Source organism: Triplophysa rosa, linkage group LG4, assembly GCF_024868665.1.
Source record: "Triplophysa rosa linkage group LG4, Trosa_1v2, whole genome shotgun sequence".
NCBI classification, from domain to species: Eukaryota; Metazoa; Chordata; class Actinopteri; order Cypriniformes; family Nemacheilidae; genus Triplophysa; species Triplophysa rosa.
This window is the reverse complement of record NC_079893.1, coordinates 9,746,800-9,769,135: the sequence shown is the minus strand read 5'-3', so window position 1 is coordinate 9,769,135 and position 22,336 is coordinate 9,746,800. Positions and strand designations below refer to the sequence as shown.

At 37.7% G+C, this 22,336-nt stretch overlaps 1 protein-coding gene across 5 annotated transcripts in view; it reads left to right on the top strand.

Annotated features, from left to right (window-relative positions):
* tbc1d1 (TBC1 (tre-2/USP6, BUB2, cdc16) domain family, member 1) overlaps positions 1 to 22,336 on the top strand; it is a 78,039-nt gene that overhangs the window by 53,963 nt on the left and 1,740 nt on the right. For all 5 annotated transcript variants that reach the window (XM_057330804.1, XM_057330805.1, XM_057330803.1 and 2 more), the window contains 5 exons: positions 5,262 to 5,423; positions 10,662 to 10,823; positions 12,696 to 12,940; positions 13,429 to 13,588; positions 21,171 to 21,340. In XM_057330804.1, the coding sequence (XP_057186787.1) occupies positions 5,262 to 5,423; positions 10,662 to 10,823; positions 12,696 to 12,940; positions 13,429 to 13,588; positions 21,171 to 21,340 (899 nt within the window). The remainder of the gene's footprint in view (positions 1 to 5,261; positions 5,424 to 10,661; positions 10,824 to 12,695; positions 12,941 to 13,428; positions 13,589 to 21,170; positions 21,341 to 22,336) is intronic.

Here is a 22,336-nt window from a genome sequence, read left to right as displayed (position 1 = left end):
TTCTCTCTCTCTGTCATTAGCTGACGGGGGCTAATATTCACATGTGCTCTAATACAGAATAAATAACGAAACCGCAAGCATCTTATTATTGTGTTTATCAGTATATTTTCATAATGTATAAAGTATACGATTATGGTGGATGCTGATGTCTTAAATAGTCTTAAATGTCTTAAAGGCGGTAGTTTAAAGCTATGATTTAAAGGTGCCATGAATTAAAACCACAATTTTAACCCGAGCTTTTGTTATATTAGAGGGAATCGTATTCACGCGAACATCATGTAAGTGTCAGAACTGAAAACGCCCTTGTTACTGAAATTACAACTGTTATTGACACCAGGCCCAGCGAACGCTAGGTTCTGGAATGCACCTATGAACACCGCCTCCACAGAAAGAATATCAACGACTACTTCTCTAGCCCCGCCCCAAACATTTTTGTACCATGCGTCACTATTGCTTTGTTAGAGATCGCTTGATATGACCTGAGCACTATTCGCACGAGATTAGTATTACCTGGGGACCTCTAACGTTAGTCATTTGTATTAATTGCAGAGGTTGTCTGTGATCTTAAGCCCGTGCGAATTGGGATCTGTGTGATTTGGCGGGCTCATATATCATTTTTCAAGGTTTTATCCACCGTTTGCAAATAATGGAGGCTGTTTTGAAGTTTTTTGGTATTATTTCAGGTGCTGGGTCATATCCATAAGTTACCGGGAGTCTCTCGTTTGTTTATTTATCATGGAAACTCTCTTAACATTTGAGACCTGCGATCGCGGTGAACTTTTGTCCGGTTCGCGATCACGGGCATGGCCGCATTAACGCAAGGGCTTACCGGGGCTTAAGCCCAGGGCCCGTCACTGCAAGGGGGCCGGGCCTTTACACAAATATATTTTTTTAAATGACGTATTTAAAATAATTATCTACGTCTCTGAGTAGTGACGCGCGACGCAGCTAGTGGTGCAGTAGATCGTGTGAAAAAAAAAAGTGCTGGCTCCAGGAGCAACCCAAACTGCGAAAAGAGTGGGGGTGATTAGTGGATGCGGACATCCTTAGCATGGCAATCATCCCATAGGTTTATGTGCAGGTCAATCAAAAATTAAAGCCATTTGATTGGTTAAATCAGATTTCCAATGATTATGTGTCAAATTTACATTTCATTATCTTAACCGTGGGAATTATTAGGCTGGAAAGTTGGAGAGCTGCTAAAATCTGCTTAAATGTCGGGTTTTACCAAAAAATGTGAGAGTGGGGCTCAAAAAAGAAAAAAACTTAAGAGACAAGCAGCAGCGAAGACAGGAATTACTTAATAAGATTCCAAAGTTATCAGGATATTTCACAAAAGCTGACGAAGACGGAGTTGACCGGGCCCATGAAGGGTCATCCTGCCCGACAATTTTAGGTTAGTTTAATTTTGTGTTTAAACGAACTCTATTTTATATATATATTCGCTATAAACAAGCCAAATTGACAGGTTAATGTCTTAATGAAATGGCTAATGCGTCGATTTTTTTGCGTGCTTTTTAACGCAGATGGCCGTGATGAAACGCATTTAACTGTTTCTGGAGCTATTGAGACTGAGCAAGTAGGTACCGTTTCGGTTGAGGCTAATGCACCTGAACGCGGGTCGCCCCGAGACAAGCGGCCTTCCATCGGCGGCCTCCTCACTATCTGGCCCATCATGTAGTTCATACAGCAACTGTTTGTTATGAAATAGCGCGTCTCGAGAGATCCTCGCTTTCTCCGTTGTGCCTTTAAAAGACATTCCTGAGCGCTGAATTCGCATTTTTAAGCGTAGAGATGCGTTCCACATTCTATAGGGGGGCCTGTGGTAATTCATAGCCCCGGGGCCCATGGAGGTCTTAATACGGCCCTGATCACGGGTCTCAAATGCTGACAGGTACGGTCATATATCATTAAACGCAATACAACTATAGGCTATACAAACTATACGTGAAGCCTTGCCATCACATCCTTTAAATAAGTCCATAAATTTGAGTAAAATCATCCCGTGCGAATACGTCACATGAAATACTGATGTGGGGAGGTAATTTATAAATCACACGAGGTCCCCAGATAATGCTAATCTCGTGCGAATGGTGTTAATGTGTAACCTAACGTTACGTCTCTAACCAAATTTACAGAAGGCTCCAACTAAGTTTACTTCGCAAACTGCTATCCAATCATAGCAGTGGGCGTTTACTTCCAAGCCTTCATGGTGGAACGCCCATTCAAACCGAGCGTTTGTAGAGCTGGCCTCAAAACCCGGGTAGAAAATAGCCTATTACCTATTGATTTTTGTTGTTTTTAAATGTAAAAACCACGCGAACGTCATAAGTAGACCTCATACAACAGTATAAAACAATAAACAAACCCACCATCACACATTTAATGCACGTTTACCTTGAACAGACGCTTACTGATACTGAACGCATTCTTCTTTTATGGCAGGCAGGCTGGCTTGTGTCAAGACTACATACTGCCACCTATTGTCCCTGTGTATTTATATATCTGATCTTCTGTTTGACGTCTCATATTTTACTGTTATATATGGAAAACCTGTGTGCTTCGCTGTAACGAAAGAGAACAGGTTTAGGTTGCAACCATTTGACGTCACGGATTTTGAAAAAAATGGCGGCCTCCAAGTAAAAATATTTTTTCAAAGTTTATGAATACTGTGACTGTTACACTGTTTTTTAATTTCACATTTATAAAGTCAATGCCATTGTTAATATATGTGACCCTGGATCACAAAACCAGTCTTAAGTAGCACGGGAACATTTTCAGTAAAAGACAAAAATACATTGTGTGGGTCAAAATTATTGATTTGTCTTTTATGTCAAAAATCATTAGGATATTAAGTAAAGATCATGTTCCATGAAGATATTTTGTAAATTTCCTACCTTAAATATATAAAAACTTTATTTTTGTGAGTGGATGGTCTGCCACAGTGCCCCTGATTAACAACTTCAAAGTCTATTTTCTCAATATTTTGATTTTTTTGCACTCTCAGATTCCAGAGTTTTAAACGGTTGTATCTCAGCCAGATATTGTCCTATTTTAACAACTCATATATCTATAGAAAGTTTATTTATTCAGCTTTCAGATTATGTAAAAATCTCAATTTCGAAAAATTGACCCATAAGATTGGTTTTGTTGTCCAGGGTCACATATTAAGCCATACATCTCTCTATACCCAAGGTTCCTTTTAAATGTTGACAAATTTCACTTTTCCCACATACACATTTAAAATGTAAAGTCTTTCTTTTCTGGGAAAACAGACCAAAAATATTGATGACTCACCCAGCACTACACACAAATTTTTGTCCAGTCATCAGAATGCCCATCCCACTGACATCACTACCTGCAACCAAATTGCATATAATAGCAATTCACAGTACCTGTGACTGTGACATAAATAATGCCAGTTTACTATTTATAAAAAAATGTAGACAAGTATATTTTAACAATAATTATAAAATTATGTATAAAACTTTTTTTAAAAAGTGTTTCTTCCAATAAGAAATACTTCACCAAAAGAAAACTGCTCGCCAAGTGGGCATTTGTTTTTAAAATGATTTTACTGTGCACAATAGAAAATTAGCTTTAATACAATCAAAACACGCACCCGGTACATGAAGAATAAACTGTTCTTGCCTTAGGGTGTATTGAACAGTGTTCGAAAGTTCAATTAAGTTTACTTCTGTGGTTCTTGGGAATTCATAGCTGTTTTTAAGTCACCTTGTTGCTAGTATACTGATTATCTGCCTGGCTTACATTCAGCTGGCTCTTTTCCTGACCTCACCTCCCATTAACAGTTGCAGTCAGACACACACAAACACACAACAAAACCTCTACACACCCAGACGCACCCATGCACTTCTTTCTTTGGAAGTCCCTGCTGCAGGTCATGAGATAATCATGACAATCGAAAAGCTTTGCTGGCACAGAAGAGCTCTGATTTGGGCGTGCACATGATTGGCAGTGTCGCGCCCTTCCCTGCCATGCCCGGTCATGCTTTTCATCACATGAAGAGAGAAGAAAAGCTTGAAAAAATAAACCAGACTTATTGAATAGGGTGTGGGCATGAATATGTGGGTCAGTTTTGACGTGCAAGAAAACTGTCTGCCCTACATCTAACAAAATTAATACAAAGTTTGCTACTGGTTTTGTCTTTATTCTTTTTTGTCTTATAGTGGGGTGGGTAGCATTGGTTAATTTACATTCCAACGGTTGGGTTCTTCACTTTTTGACCCTACCCTGGTTTGAAAATAACCCAGAATTTTTAGGATTGCAATATCATTATTAGGGCTGTTCAATGATTTATTGCATCCAGAATAAAAAATGTTTTTACATAATACTCTGTGCAATGTGCATATTATTTTGTATTTATAAACACATACACGTGTATATATTTAAAGAATGTAAAATAAATAAATGTTTATATATAATTTAAATTGTAAATAAATATTAATTTATACATTAAAATATTTCCTAAATATATAAGAAAAATATGCGCAGTGCACAGACATGTATTATTTAAACACAAATTTTTATTCTGGATGCGATTAATCGGTTAAGGGATTAAACAACCCTAATGTTGTTAGTTATATGAGGTTATAAAAAGTTTGATAAAAATAACAAATATTTTTGTATATAATATATATAACATATGTATAAATGTAAATAGAAAAATAAAATGCATAGCTATAATATAAAGTATAATATAATTTCTTTATGGAAATATTTAATAACACATGGCTATTGTGTCTTATAATTTACATTATTATAAGTAGCAACACTTTATCTAAATCACAGCTTTGGATAACTTTGTTTATCTGTTATCAAGTTATAAACAGTTGACTTTCCTTCACTTACCTGGTCGAATAAAAAAATCACATTCACTACAAAAAATAATGATGTGAAAAAGTCACATTTGTTGCAAAACATACTGATGTTTGATAACATTGAAACATACGATTTCTGTAAATCTGTAAAACGGATAATTGTGAATTGAATTGAATGGTGTTATGCACCTTGAATTATTTTTATTTTCTGTCAGTATACGTGTGACAGTTAAAATCTTGACCCAACAATTTCAATGAGTTTATACATGATAACCCAGTTCATCTCATCTTTCATAATCAACTGACATGAATATATAAACTAGCTCTCATATGTTTGCAGAGCTTTTTCTTTGACCTTGAACTGTTAATGTGTCTGTCCCACCTGTAGTGACTTTTCATTGTGTGTTTTTATCTGTATAGCTTCAGAGAGCGATCTGCAGTGCAGACGACTGAAGCTGGACTACGAAGAGATCACGCCGTGCCTGAAAGATGTCACCTTGGTGTGGGAAAGGATGCTCTGTACTTCTGGGAGGTCAAAGGTCAAATTCGACACACAGGAGATCCACACAGCCGTGGGACAAGGTAGACGAAAAAGACACGCACGTAAATACATAAGAATGTAGTTTGCGCTTGATGTTGTTTGATTGTGCAGGTTGTTCTGTAGCCTGTCACACCTGACTACAGTGTTGCCCGGGCAGGTGTACCCACAGCCTGACGCATCACCATATTGACACCTGGATTAACCGAACGCAGTACTGAACATGTTGAGCGGGGAGTACGTCATCTGTTGTTTTAAATAGTTTATCTATCATCGATTAGTATAAACTATGTCAGGGGTAGTGTTGTCAAAAGTCCCGGTACTTCGGGTCCAAGTCGGTACCTAAAAATAAAAAAGCTGGCGGTACCTAATTTTCTTAAGACCCGGTAGCACCGACGTACCGGGTCAACCAGGTACTGATGCTCTGTCTGAAAGGTTGTCAGTCGGAAACTTTTTATAGACGCAATAAGACGTGATGAGCGGATAAGCGCGGCTCCGATCCACAAGAGATGCGCGCAGAAATACTTCAGATTAAAGTCATATCAAGTTTTGTGGTGAAAGGAGGAAATATCCAGATTTATTCAAGCGGTAAGTTTCAAATTCTGTTTGTGTTTGCATTGTGAATGTTGTATCATATGTTAAGTTAAAGGTTACATTAAAATAAACGTCCCTGTTTGCGTGTTAATTTGTTAGCGCCAATGCTAATCCAGTCAAGTGTCCTTATTAACCATTTAATGCTTTTATAACTGTAATGGGGTGACATGATGAGGTTTACAGTACCTATTTTATATAGGCCTATCCGAAATCTATGTGCTAGAAAACAATAGATGTATGACTAGCAATATACGTCTTGGATAGATAACTCTATTAGGTTTAAAAAGGCAAATTTAAACTAAAGAAAAATCTATCTGTTGCATTTATTATTTTAATATACAGTTACCTTAATGTAAGTAATCTTGTGTAAATGCAGTATAAAAACTGAGGGTTGTTTTAATATTGCATATGCATGTTTGTTCAGTCAGTTGACTTACTGAAGTTTATTCTATTTGTCTTATACAGCAGCAGACTGAGGAGGATGTTCATCAGCATGAAAGACCCCAGTGAGCACCGTTTCAGCAACAATTGACTTGTATACTTCATGTATACAAAATGGCATTGCTTTTTATACATTTATATTAACAATGAGCTTTTTTAATAAACTTTTGTTTCAATTAGCATGTACTGGTGTTTTGCTTTGGTATCTAAATTGGTACCGAGAACCGTGGAATTTTACTGGTATTGGTACCGACTACTGAAATTTTGGTACCGTGACAACACTAGTCAGGGGTGTGTGTGTCTCAGTCTCTAATTTGCTCTTGTGAGCAAAGTTTTATTGTGCTGAATGTCTTTGTAAGGCGTGTTTGTTAATAATATGCAGGGTGTATGCAGGTGTGTGTGTTATAGTGAAGGAAGTGCTGTCTTTCAGTTATTTTGGTATTTTGGCAGAAGATTTTTGAATGACGGGTTAAATTACATACACTCACACACCTGTTTAAGTTCAGCGCAACAGTAGTATTTACATGTACATAAAACGTACCAGTACATTCACTCACCTGTGTCCACAACCGCTGTCATGATGGATCTGCTATAATGTTGCACATTCATTTTGTATTGTATGAAGCGGGCGAGCTCCGAACTCAAATGCTGCCATGTTGCTAGCTCACCTGCTTTAAACAAAGCGCATTTAATACATACTCTTGTAAATGTCTTAACACATTCTCAAATAAACATCCAGTACTGAGTTACATGTTTATCCAGTAATTCTGGTGAGTTTTTGAAAGCTTTTTTTAAATAATAATATTAATCATTTTTATTTATATTGTGCCTTTCCGAAACCCAAGGTCACTTTCCAAAGTCAAGATATAAGAACAAAAGTAAACATTACCATCAAGCACAGAGGTCAGATGACATATCCACAAAGAACAATTCATAGACGAAAAACAACAAGGACAAAAAAACTCAGATCAAGAACTGAGGTGTAATATTCAGAAAACAAATGATTTTTAAGAAGTTTTTGAAGAATGGAGGATGCTTGACGGATGTTTTGAGGCAGATCATTCCACAATCTAGGCGCCACAGCACTAAATGACCTGGCTCCCATAGTTACCAGACGACATTTTGGGGTGACTTACAAACCTATCCTGAAAGATCGTGAGGAGCGAGCTGGGGAATAAGGCCTAAGTGAGTAGGATAAATATATGGGACCAAGGTTATGGAGAGGTTTATAAGTGAGAATTAGAACCTAATAATTAATTCGCAGAGAAACAGGAAGCCAGTGGAGGTGATAGAGGATAGACGTAAAGTGATAAATTTTTGTATGGGTGATCAGGCGAGTTCTGAACATATTGGAATCGCTTGATGTTTTTAGCAGAGACACCAGAGAAGAGTGCATTACAGTAGACTAATTGAGATGTGACAAAGGCATGTACAACAGTTTCAGCATCTTACTGACTGAGACGGGATCGAATGCGAGAGATATTACGTAGGTGGAAAAAAGCTGTTTTCACCACTTTACCAATGTTATCATTAAATGAGAGAGTGGAATCAATGAGAACACCAGCTTTCGAGCTGTCATAGACGTCATTATCAAATCACCATCCAAATCTATCAGTTTTCCAGATAACTTAGAAGTTTGAGCTTTAGAGCCAATCAGAATTATCTCTGTTTTACGAGCGTTAAATTTGAGATCGTTTGTCTCCAGCCAGAGCTTGAGTTCCATGATGCAAGCTGTTAAAGCAGGTGGAGGAATGGTTGTTCTTTATATTCATGTTCGTTTGTTAAAAATACATCAACTTAATGCTAATATAAGCTTAAAATAGGGACGCACCGAAATGAAAATTCTTGGCCGAAGCGGAATAAAAATGAATTTTTAATAACGCGTTTGCTGCATTAATAAAGCGAGTCATGTTCGGTATAATTTATTTTCAGTTGCCGAACATTCGGTGCATCCCTAGCTTAAAACATGGAAATGCATACATTTGACAGCAACTAATGAATTTGGCTTTAGCATAAGAGTGGTACCTTTTTCCATAGCCTACCTAGAAACCTGTATTTTCCTCTTAAGAACTTCGATGGGATCGTCGCCTTCAAGTTATAGCCTGTAGATGTTTTTTCATTTTAAAATCTCAACTTAAACATTAATGTAATCAAATTAAATATAAAACCAAAGCTATCTGCCACTGCCTGGGCATTAACGATATGTCTAGTTTAGGATAGAAAAACAAGTCATAATGATTATTGATTTTATTGCTTATACATAAACCCTCTTTCAACACTCTTTCAACACAAAGTTTAAAGTGTACTGTATTTAAAGCACATCTTTAACAACTAAATTATGGTATGCTCATTTTTCTTTATCTTAACAATACATATAATGAGAACACAATTGCTATAATATGAATGAGTGTTTTGGGCCCGTCCTTTGTTGTTTGATGAACATTATGGACAGAGAGCTTTTTTATGCTGCTGCCCCTTTAAGAGCGCTTTATACAGATCACGTCTGTTTTGTTTCCCCAGCTGTTACCGTTCATAAAACATATTTTCTTCCGCTTTATCGTCAATTGCATAAATTAAGCCTCTTAAACCCACGCGTATTACGTCTTTGTGAGGCGAGGGCACTGATAGATAAGCGCATGGCTGAAGGAGGGGAGACGAAATGGAGTGGTTTGTTCTATCAACTCCGCCGTCTGGAAGAGATTTATAACGAAATGTCCATCAAAGTTAGGTACCTTTCTCCATTCAGTTCTGGTGTTCCTGTTCATGTGCGCGCTTCAGCAGTCTTAGGCTTAGCAGTCAACCCCAAATGCTCTCATTGGTTGAGACGCGTGGTGACGCCCATCCCAAACCAGTACCGATCAACATCCCACCCCTTCTGTGACCCATGGTTTGTCTGTACGTTTCAGAGCCAGTGAGCAACAGACTTTTGAAATAAAATAATACTGCATTAATGCACGATAAAATTATTGTCGGCGTTAATTAATTCATGCGTTAACGCGACAATAAAGCGTTAATTGGCCCAGCCCTATTTTGGATACTATATTTTTAGAGGCTATATTGCGGGAGTCCCGCCATTCTCCCGCACACACAAGTGTCTTACTGCCCACACCCATCAAATCTTTTTGCAAAACATTCCCTAGCTCTTATTTTATTTATTTATTAATGACGTCATCGACTAGTCGACGTTGCCGCGACTTTTAGCCCATAATGGTCGACTTAAAAAAATCCTGGGTCATTCAACCCCTAGTGTGTACAGTATTTGAGTACCGCCAGCATAGATTATTCAAAAGCAGGTTGCTCTCGTATGACATATACGACTGTCAAACGATTAATCGCATCCAAAATACAAGTTTGTGTTCACATTATAAATATCTATGTACTATGCATATTTATTTTGTGTTTATAAACACAAAAACATACACATACATATATATATATATATATATATATATATACTGTATATATATATATATTTAGGAAAATGTAGATGTATTTATTTATATTTACCAATGATTAAAATGATGAATAAACATGTATTAATTTTTTTTTTTTTATTAAATATATACATGTATGTGTATGAGTTTATAAATACTAAGTTAATATGCCCTGTACACAGACATATATTATGTAAACACAAACTTTTATTCTGGATGTGCTTAATCGTGATTATTCGTTTGACAGCCCTATTATTTATCGTCTTTGTTTTATTCTTTTTTATTCACTTTGCTGCTTCTGGCTGTGTGGAAATAACACATTTAACTTAAATTGTCTGCACATAAAGGAACTATGTTCTAGACCTGTAGTTTATAGTTGGAGATGGGGTAGGGCTGCACGGTAATGGCTAAAATGATGATCACAATTATTTTGCTCTCAATGTTAATCACGATTAATAGTCTAAATAAAATATTATTGTGACAGTTTTTAACTTTTTTATTGCACTTCTGTATGTTTATATAGGAGGTAGAAATCATAATCATGATTAAAATACGATTATTCATGCAGCCTTAATTTGGTGTGCGTGTGTATGCTTATTTTGTATGTGTGCGTGCGTAAGACGTTTTCAGGAATTCAGTTGTTGCCAGTGTTGACACTGTCCTCTTGGAGTGATTTATACCAAATGTTATACCGAAGAAGATCTTTCTTATGAACACACACAGCACGGTTTGCTCATGGCATGTAAATATTTAATGCTTCAGTGGTGATTCTTCAAAGAATCTCTTTCTCATCCAATTTTTTCTTTCTTTCAGGTGTTCCTCGTCAACATCGTGGAGAGATCTGGAAGTTTCTTTCGGAGCAGTATTTGCTGAGGCAGGAGGTGCCCAGCCCCAAACCTCCAAATAACGGCACTCCTTATAAAGACCTTCTGAAACAGCTCACATCCCAGCAGCATGCCATACTCATAGACCTGGGTCTGTATTACACAAACAACAGCTCTGTTTCAAAATCTAGACGATGTCTTGCTGCGTACTGCCTTTTAGGGCTGCATCCTAAACGGATTCTGAAACTGAACCTCTTATGTAATCGACTTGGGATGCTCTCAATAGTTCTCTCATTAGATGGCGTACAAGATTTGGTATTTGAAATTTATTCCGGTGGAGTTTGATATTAGCATGCTGCTAAGCTAACTATGCAATACCTCAAAGGTCTGTTCAGGCAAAAAATGAACTACATTGTCGTCCAGATGAACGGACAATAATGTTATTTTTACTCTCGTCTTGCGTGCTGGTGTTTTAAATATGTGAGGCCTTTAAATAAGAATGGATATGCTTAAAAACGTCTATCTTGCCCTTTCACATGCCTTTTCACAACAACATACACACTCGTACATGCTTCCACATGCCCCAGCCCAGGAATTTTCTCGGAATTTGTCATCCGGCTACGAACAACTGTCTCTATTCTCAACCAAATCATCATTACCTCAGTTATTATAGGGGAGATACTCTCACAGAACCTCAGGCTGAATGAATGGGTGAGACACAGGCGGAGATGGACAGATGTGAAGGCGGTGAGATTAACGGAGAGGTGCAGACAAAGAAAGGGAGGTGTCACTGGTTCTCAGCTCAGTGACAGGGGAGAGAAAGAGGGACGGGTAGCTTTACAACTCAGGAAGATACCTAATCTTACAGGAATGTAGGTTGTCTTCTGAATGAGGCCTATTTTACAACTTTTTGTGCAATACTTTCTGTATGTTCTTAGGGGCCGTTCACACAGAAGGCATCTTTGCGTTTAAAAAGGTAAGATGAGCGCAGAACGTGAGGGTCTCGAGGCGTGATACAATAACGGAAATAACAGAAATTGTCATGCCAACTTGCTACTGTAAACGAAAGCTCGCAATGCTTGCCCTGCCTACGGGGGCTTCTGATTGGTCCAATGTTCTGGCCCTGACATTTTCATTTAGAAGTAGATTTATGATTTTAGCAAGATTCTTGGTTTAGCAAAATGAGCATCGACATTGAACAGTGCAAACCCTCATTTTGTGCTTTTGTTTTTGAGTTATACAAGACCATATGCAACCACCAAGACTGTAGATTAGATACTTTATGTTGCGCATCCCTGTAAAGCAGCTGGGGCACCAGAAAAAATATAAAATAAAATGTTTAAAATGTTTTTAATGTTATTTTACACACAACTTGTACATTTGTCTATATTTGTTCTATAAAATCTATTTCCATTAAACAGTCAAATTCTGTAGTAAAATTTTCACATTTTCTATTATTTTTTTCTGGCACGTTACGTTTCAGCTGTCGTAAAATGACCGTTTTACATTTACATTACATTCATTCGTTTGGCAGATGCTTTTATCCAAAGCAACATAGAAGTAGGAGAGCATTTAACATTTTACGGGGGGGTTTACAGTGTAGGTAGTAGTAAATATAAAAATAATTAATAAATATAAAAATTACTACTGCATGCTGCCAAGGCCTAAATGAGAGCCACATTATGAGAATATAGCAACGTATCTGCTTTTTCATGGCTTCCTGAAAAACCAGCTTACAGAATAAACTTTGACTAATGATGCAACACGTTGAATCTTTGATTAGACCTGGGGTCTGTTCGGCCCTTTGTTCGGCCCTTTGTTCGCTCTGTCACTTATTGCTTTCAGCAATTAAAGTGAAGTGGAACCATGAAATTGTATAACCTTGAAAATTTGTCTGAATATTTAGAAAAAGAAGCAGTAAAGGAAGGATGGACAGCCAACATTAACAACATATAGCAATTGTTTTACCCATGGTGTACTGAATAAAAATAATACTGATTCATTATTTTCTGTCTTATCTCAGGACGTACGTTTCCCACTCATCCGTATTTCAGCACTCAGTTGGGCGCTGGCCAGCTGTCCCTCTATAATCTGCTGAAGGCTTATTCTCTGCTTGACCCAGAGGTGGGCTACTGCCAGGGCTTGAGTTTTGTGGCGGGTGTGTTGCTGCTCCATTTGAGCGAAGAAGACGCCTTCCAAATGCTCAAATTTCTCATGTACAACATGGGGCTGCGGAAACAGTACAGGCCTGATATGATCATTCTGCAGGTACAGTAATTAAAGGGTCACATATGATGCATCAGCATTAAAATGCATTGCCTTTTTTACTTAAACTACATTTCAGAAAAGAGCAATTGATTTACCGGTAAAGAGAATCTGTTCTTCACAAATCTAGTTTCAATCAAATGTTCAGGTTCTTTTATATATATTTATGGTCTGTAGTTACAGTATAATAGGAATGATATGTTACCACATGCATTAAATAACATGACCCATGACAAATGAATCGCATGAGTTAACACAAAGATGTTGACAGCCTTAAAAATGGTCTATTTTGACAAGTATGTATCACACGTGGTTCATTGCCTCTGCTGAAGCAAGCAAGCGTAAGTTCATAGGGTGTGGTGATATTCTTGTTTTTGTATACTGTAATTAAATCACTAATAAGGGAATATTCCACTTGTCATAACTGGTTGATGGTTTTTGTTTTCATAATTAACTTTGTGAGTTACTCAACTTTTTGTTTGTTCTTTCAGATTCAGATGTACCAGCTGTCTCGTCTGTTGCATGACTATCACAGGGAGCTGTACGCTCATCTGGAGCAGTATGAGATCGGCCCAAGTCTCTATGCTGCCCCCTGGTTCCTCACTGCCTTCGCCTCTCACTTTCCACTGGGATTCGTGGCCCGAGTGTTTGGTACAGTAAACACACACACACGCACACTTACTAAAGACACTTTATTGAATATGGATGTAAAAATCCAGCTTGTGGAAGTTTGTATAAAATAATGGGTGTTACTGAAATAACTCATACTTGTATCTGTTTATTTGGCAAATGTTTTTTTTGCAAAGCCGGCACACTCCCTTTTCAGTAAACTGTGCCCAACTTCATAGCTTAAGGGTGTAATGATAGTACTTTTTGGAATCATTCCTGCAGGTGTTTAAACCACATTTGGTTTTGGTTATTTGCCAAGATGTTTAACCATTTAGCCACTCCAGCCAATAATCCAAATCATCATCTATTGATCTGTTGAATTAAATTGAAAGAATGAGGAAGTGTGTCATTGAATGTTTGCAGATGCAGGGTTGTGGGGCGGGGAAGAAATCAACAAATCTACAGTAATAATGACAGATCTGCCATCTCTCAATTTCCACAGAACTGTTTTGAAGATGCCCTGAATGTTTGAAATTCCTTTATTGTGTGGAATGATACTGTACAACACACATATGGACACAAAAGCATATTCTGTTTTTGTTGTGGCCAGGCAAGGCCAGATGCACACACAACCTCACATACACGGACACTCCCCGTCTGCAGAGATGTTAACAAAGATCTGAAATTTGGCACCAATATTTAGCCTCAGGGTGGTTTTACAGGTTGGGCAGGGTCTTTTGTATCTGGGCATTTTTACTGGGTGGTTTGTCTATTATTATTGTTGTTTACTACCTTGAGGTCATTTATTATGTGCTTCAAACCCTGAACCCTAGTTACATACACTGAACAAAATTATAAACGCAACACTTTTGTTTTTGCCCCCATTTTTCATGAGCTGAACTCAAAGATCTAATACTTTTTCTATGTACACAAAAGGCCTATTTCTCTCAAATATTGCTCACAAATCTGTCTAAATCTGTGTTAGTGAGCACTTCTCCTTTGCCGAGAGAATCCATCCACCTCACAGGTGTTGCATATCAAGATGCTGTTGAGACAGCATGATTGTTGCGCAGGTGTGCCTTAGGCTGGCTACAATAAAAGGCCACTCTAAAATGTGCAGTTTTATCACACAGCACAATACCACAGATGTCGCAAGTTTTGAGGGAGCGTGCAATTGGCATGCTGACTGCAGGAATGTCCACCAGAGCTGTTGCCCGTGAATTGAATGTTCATTTCTCTACCATAAGCCGTCTCCAAAGGCGTTTCAGGGAATTTGGCAGTACATCCAACCGGCCTCACAACTGCAGACCACGTGTAACCACACCAGCCCAGGACCTCCACATCCAGCATCTTCACCTCTAAGATCGTCTGAGACCAGCCACCCGGACAGCTGCTGCAACAATCGGTTTGCATGACCAAAGAATTTCTGCACAAACTGTCAGAAACCATCTCAGGGAAGCTCATCTGCATGCTCGTCGTCCTCATCGGGGTCTCGACCTGACTACAGTTCGTCATCGTAACCAACTTGAGTGGGCAAATGCTCACATTCGATGGCGTCTGGCACTTTGGAGAGGTGTTCTCTTCACAGATGAATCCCGGTTTTCACTGTACAGGGCAGACGGCAGACAGCGTGTATGGCGTCGTGTTGGTGAGCCATAACCCTAACCCAGCCATTGAAGAGGAGTGGACCAACATTCCACAGGCCACAATCAACAACCTGATCAACTCTATGCGAAGGAGATGTGTTGCACTGCGTGAGGCAAATGGTGGTCACACAGATACTGACTGGTTTTCGGAACCCCGGACACCCCCAATACAGTAAAACTGCACATTTTAGTCTAATCAGCATCTTGATATGCCACACCTGTGAGGTGGATGGTAGGGATGGGCGATATTATATCATTTGCGATATACCGGTAAAATTTCCCCACATGATAGGAATTAGTCTTCCCGCAATATAAACGATAAATTCTAGTTGATGACGTATTTCTTTGAGACCCATTCACAGCTCATATGTGAAGCGAAAACGGGTATAGCGGAGGGCGGACGTGAAGCTGAGAAAGAGTTTGCACTAAAAGACGAGCTCTAAATCTCGTTTAGGTTGGCACTGTAGATGCATCCGTGTTAATGTTTAGTTTCACTTTCGTTTTATTTAATTTGTTTGTTAAGTATTCGTTGATAGTTATAATACGTTACACCACAACATTTAGTTTGGTTAAAAGTATTTATTTAAACATTCGTTAGATGTTATGCGCGCGTGCGCAAATTGTTTAATATGATTTCTTGCCTGTTTTCTTGCCTGTTAGATGAACGGAGCGTCCCGTGCGCAGCTCGTGCCCACATGTGCTTTCATAGCGACACAGCGTGCACAGCACTGCTGCCTGTTTACATACGGTACAAAATGCGAGTTTGTATTACGTTATTTTAAATACGTTTATGAGTGTATGAAAGCATAGATTATTTAATTAGATTTCTTTTTTCCGCATTTTTCTGTTCTCTTTCTGTAGTGCGAGTCATAGACAGATTCAGTGTATGTTGCTGTGAGAAGAGAAGGTTCACACAGTTCAAGAGAGAGTGATTGACAGCGTTATGCGATCGATCGTTTCCACCCAACAATAGAATATATACAGTTTTAGGTATGACATGATGTGTTTATTGAGCTTTAGTTCATTTAACTTTTCTTTACTACAACCTTTTGAAGTCGAATCTCACTATTATATTTTATATTTACAAAAATGCTCACTAACACAGATTTAGACAGATTTACAGATTACGTTTAAAAAAGCTTCTTGATATCAGTTCGAGTTCATAAATCAGTTCGCCTACCAATGGTATGAGAGGAACACAGCTATCACTCTCAACCAACCAAACATTACTAGCCAATCAGAATTAAAATGGGGCGGGTCTTTGTTGCCGGAGTGGAGGCGTCAGTCAGACAGTCGGCAGGATGGAGAGTAAGTTTATAAAGCCTGAAGCGGGGGGCAGCTTTTAAAGAGCAGGTTTCAAGGTTTTTGTAAGTGTCCTAATGTTGTATTAGAGTCCCCAACAACATGTTCAAATGCATCAAAGGTAAAAAAAAATGGTGCTATTTTCTTAAAATAAGCATTTAGTATCTATCCATTTCTCAAAGATCCCTAAACGATTCCTCCGAAGCTGTTCAAATGTTCCGCTTCTCTAAGCTCCTCCCTACCGCGAGTCCAGTGTGCTCCGATTGGCCAACTGGCCCAATCAGTTGTGATTGGTCTTTCTTCATACACTGCGTGTCAGAAAGGAAACGCCCATTACCACAGTTCTTATCTCAGGAAGGTTTTTGTAAACAAAGACGCTGTGTGTAAAAATGGCATCAGCATTACCATATCACAAGTTTTTATCTTCATAAACTTATCTTCATAAACCATTCAGACTATTGTTTTCTGTTGATCTTTTTTGGTCATAGCTGTGGGAGAACAACAACGGCTCTATCCAAAAGTTGATCATTACTTTGATTATACAGAGAGGAGTAACTGAGCAAGTTAGCGAGAGCTTCCAAAGATAATGCACACACCTTTACGTAATAAAATGATATAGTGCTGCAGTCCGTTTTTAAAATAATGACAAGCAAACCATTTTGTTTGAAGGGGATCGTGACCACAGCTAAACTTTGCACACTTGACAAAACCATAATGTGAGACACGTTAGCAAAGTGCTACCGTGACTAAACGATAAAGGGATATAGTTTGTACAATACTACGACATGTAGAACGACAACAGTCTACAATAACCGCCACATTATTAGGTAAGAGTTGGATTATTAAAACTGTAACACTGTTAATTTATACGTTGTTTACCTGGAAACCTACAGCTGTACTAAATATACAACACGGATTAGCACAATTACTTTAACGTATATTGTAAGCACTCAATTTAACATGTACACATAATGTATTTATCATACTTACAGCTTGTGTTTCTGAGACGCTTGTTAGTCCAAATAAAGTTGGTATTGACTTATCTTTAAGGGTCTAGCGGCTGGCAAATCCCGCGTTGAACTCGCCAAAATTTGAGAAGCAGTTGTCGGTAAAATGACGAGCACATTACACAAGGTTGGAATTGTACTGCAGTGGTATCGTGGAAAAAAAATGTAACCACTGATCCTTCACATCGTCATCCTTTGGCAGCGAAAACAAAGTACATTTGCGTTCACAGCACAAAACACAGCGTCCCCTCGACATGTTGTATACGCAACACTACCTGAAGTGCTAGTGGGCAGGTCAGAGTGTTCCTGTTTCGCGGGAAGGCGGGGATTGTGCTGATGCATTACACTGTGACGTATCGATGTTACACTCAAAAGATTCGAAAGCCTAACGATTTGTTTGGGCGGTTCGGAGTCGACTCCTTACTTTGGAAGCCAATATCTTAATTTATCATGGACTTTTTGAAATAACAACTTTGCAGATCGTCAAAATTGAAGGAAAGCTACGATACACACTGAAATGCCGGTAATTTTATGAGATTCATGAAACCTGCTCTTTAAGTCCATTACAAATATGACATACACAAATTGGAGACAGTGACGTAAAGATCGATACCGTTGTGTTGTTTCGGCAAATCATCTAATCAGACCTCCGCAGCCTAATATTCCTGCTATTCTGTGTGGTAGATATGACTTAAACAAATGAAAAGAGAAGCACTCACTGCTGACTCCGTAACCTTTGTAGCTTTAATAGGAATTTATATTGTTTTCGTTTCACAGTTTGTAGTGCAAAATTTGCCAGTAGAAAAAAATCGATAGTAAACCTGCCTCCACTAATTATTATAAAAAATAAACAAGCTCAAAAAGGTGATCAGTTTAGCTTTTTTAAGGGCTCATTTATGCTAACCTGCTTGTGGATGTGACTTGTGCCATATCATCACCATTAATACCTATGGAATTAATGATTAAATTACTATTAGAGCACAAAATAGTTTAGTAGAGTAGAAAATGAATCGTAGATCTAGTCACTTTATTTTGCTCTCAAAATGCCACCCTCAATAGGACCCTCAATGTGAGTCTTATTTGTTTTCTTTTAAAAAGTAGGATTTTTATTATGATGAATTCGGTTGAATTTGGTATGTTAAGCTATGTTTTTACATACCATAATTGCATAAAACTATGGTTTTGTGGGTTATAATTATGCCCCCACTTCTTTCGAGTCATTCTGTGATCCATACACACATGGCATAGCATCAAAGTTTAAGAAACGTCTGTCTGAGAAGCTCAAAAACGGCTTGTTACTAGTTAGTTTCAAAATAATGTTAAAATAATGTTCTTTGTTTGACAAATAACCCTGCGTATGTGTCTACTCTCGCAACCCCGCAAAAAAAGTTTAGGCTCAGGAAGGCTCAGTTTAGGCTTTGCTTTAACCCCTGTGTAACTGCTGTCGCTATTAAATGTATTATTTTTTATTTATTTTAACATTAATTATAGCCATTCAACAGTATTATTGAGAGCTATCATGTCTAACAGGTAGGAAATATAAAGAAATTAAATGAAGTTCTCAAACATGTTAATGGTCTTTAATGGTCAATTGTAAATTAAATACAGAAGAATTCTCATTAAAGCTACAAAACACATTGAATTCCTCTTTTCTTTTGTTCTTTGATTAACATTAGTGACAGGAGTCACAGCAGTAGGTTTAAGAACGCGGCCCCTTTAAGAGCTGCCACTCTACGCAGATCTGACGCCACTCCCATTTTCACAACTCTTTGTGTTTATTTAAGATTTTATTTAACACGTTGAAGTCTGTGTTTACGAACATGCCAGACAAAATGGGATTTCTGGCATAATCTTGTGTGGTTTTATTCATTCAAGCACGAAAGAGAATTTAAAACTGGTGCGCTGTCTTGACAGATTCTGACAGAGATTCACTGACGCAGCCTGTGACTGTATACACCAGACTCGACCTCGCGTTGCGTTTTGCCGCGTCCCACGGCTGTCTATCTTCACTGAATGCGTTCAAAGCAACTGTTTTAAATCGCTCTTAAGTGGTTTAAAAGCCTGTACATGAATATGGGCGTGATTATATAATGTAACGCTAGACAAAGGTTGACAAAAGAAACGGATTGTGCGTTATTTTGCGTTAAATATTTTTAACGCGTTAAATATTTTTAACGCAAAATTAATCTGTATAATCTGTCATTTTCAATTAATCTGAAAAACATTTATCGCGTGCGTTAATGCGTTAACATTGACAGCCCTAATAATTATGTAAATCTAAAAATAAATATACATGTCGTCGCTGTTGGACTGAAGAGCAATTGAAGAGCTTGTCAGTTTTGACAACAGTGTTCAATTTGTGGACAAAAATGAGGAGATGCAAGGTTCCGTTTTTTTTTTTTACAAATAATAAATGACATTAAAATACAGCTCTTGTAATTTATAGATGTAACTAACTGTGTGTTACGGGTTTTTTACCTGTGCTTCTATCTTGTGAACTCAAAGAGTATGGAGGTTTTATGGGATGGCATAGATATTATCAACTCAACTCAACTTTATTTATATAGCGCTTTTACAATTTTCATTGTTACAAAGCAGCTGTACATGAGACACATTGACTACAAGCAAAACAATCAAAGTTGTACCTGCAAAAACAAGAAAAGGTTGAAAACACAGAAGACAGACACACCCACACACAAAACACTCCACACACACAACACGCACACGCACCAACACACAGAGACACACACACACACAAACACGTACGTACACAGACAAGTATGCACACACACACACGCTCAGTGAGAGCACACATTTAGGATAAAGGAGAGAGAAGCACAGGTCAAATATAGCAGATAATAAATTCCTATATGCAATATTAATTAAGTAAAACTTTAAGATTCTAAAGCAGCCCCCCCGGTCAGGCAGATAGTGCAAAAACAGTATGCAAACGGTGGCGAGGAACCACCGTTATCAGTACTGCGCACTATGTTTATGCATCAAATCCAAAATAAAACTAAATCACGTTGTCTGTTTCGAAAAAATTGCAGTTACTTGCTGTCAGATTTACATTTTTTATTGGCAAAACAGGTAAAAAATCAGCTAGACTTGTGTTGTGATCTGAGCCATATCTAAGATTCAAAATATTTTTAGAGACCTGCTGGTCTTTTGACTTGGGCCATTTAGCGCCCACCCACAATACCTTGGTAACCACTTCGAATACCTTAGCAACCACTTGGCAATCCAGTGTGTTAAAAGAGGTTATTTGGTAGATTTTGTCTCTAGAGAAAGATAGGCAGAGGTTTATCTCTCTGTATCTTGGATGACCTGCACGAAAGTTAATTATGCGTGTTAATCACAGTCACTGATGCCTAGCGGCTGGCGCTAGCTTTGTTTTGCTTAATCACAAACCCTTGACTGTTCTGATGTGACTATAAGTGTGAATGTCATTGACCCTGATTCGGGACACAAAGGCAAACGCACATACTTATTTCCGGAGCTCATCTATCCGTTCATCTGTTGCCATCTCATTTTATGTGCATGTTGACAATGTAATTTCATTTATTCATAATTTATATGAATAATAACACATTATTTCTAATAATAGGAATAAACTGAATTTATGAATAGGAATAAACTGAACTTTATCTGTGGATTAAAATCTTCCAGACATGCTGTTCCTCCAGGGATCAGAGGTCATCTTCAAAGTGGCCCTGAGTCTTCTTGGGAGCCACAAGCCATTGATTCTTCAACACGACAATCTGGAATCTATTGTTGAGTTTATCAAAACAACCTTACCCAATCTAGGCCTCGTGCAAATGGAAAAGACAATTAATCAGGTAAAACGATTGTGAATGTGAACACACATGCCTATAGCATATACGCATACTTTCACTTGCTCTGTCTGTCAGTGTTAAGGCAGTGGCACATTTGGGTGTGGTTTTTACGGTATTTTTTGTGTGGTGGTAACACTGCAAGCATGTCTTTGCATACGCACGGGCGTGCCTCGCGTTCATCTTCATGTGTGGTTTGCATGCTGTAATTGCTAGTTTTATCATGAATTCAACTGAAATTGAGTTAGTAAAATACGGTGCATGTCATTAAAATAGTAACAATACAATGATAATATAGATGGTTTCACCAGCCGCACACGCCTGGCCCAAAGTTAACTTCTGGTCTGTGTTTATCGGTGGCCAGTAATACAAAAAATGACATTTAGTTTATATGAATTTATCTGAATGTTTTATAGTATATTAATTGTATTTAATGAAAACTACTCTGAAAACTAGTTATTGATTCTTTGTGGAGGTCTAACGGAAGTTAAGTTTGGGCCATATAACGTTTCTTTATGTTGTTGCCACTGAAACCATCTATAACAACAGTAGAAAATATGTAAAAATGTATAATTTCTAAAAAATGTATCCGGAATAATTGTAACATATAATTGTTTATATAATAAAATGAGTGTGCTTTGACCGTATATCAAATACACATTTTCTACTGAAGAGCAGAAAGGCCTGTGATTGTTTTGAACAATTTTAATTGTTTATATAATAATTCTTAAGTGGTTTTCTTACATTTCATATATCTTTGTTTACTTTTTTTATTTCTAACGTGCATACATTTTTGTTTCTAATGTTATTACTATTATTTTTTATATTATTTAAATGTTATTATTATTTTATAATTATATAATAATGTTACATTATTATTATTGGTATTATTGTTGTTGTTGTTATTATATCATCCTTATTCAAATTATAATGATAATAATAATCAGTAATATTTTGCTTGTACAGTGTGTGTTGTCTGAACATCCTACAAAAAACATTTAT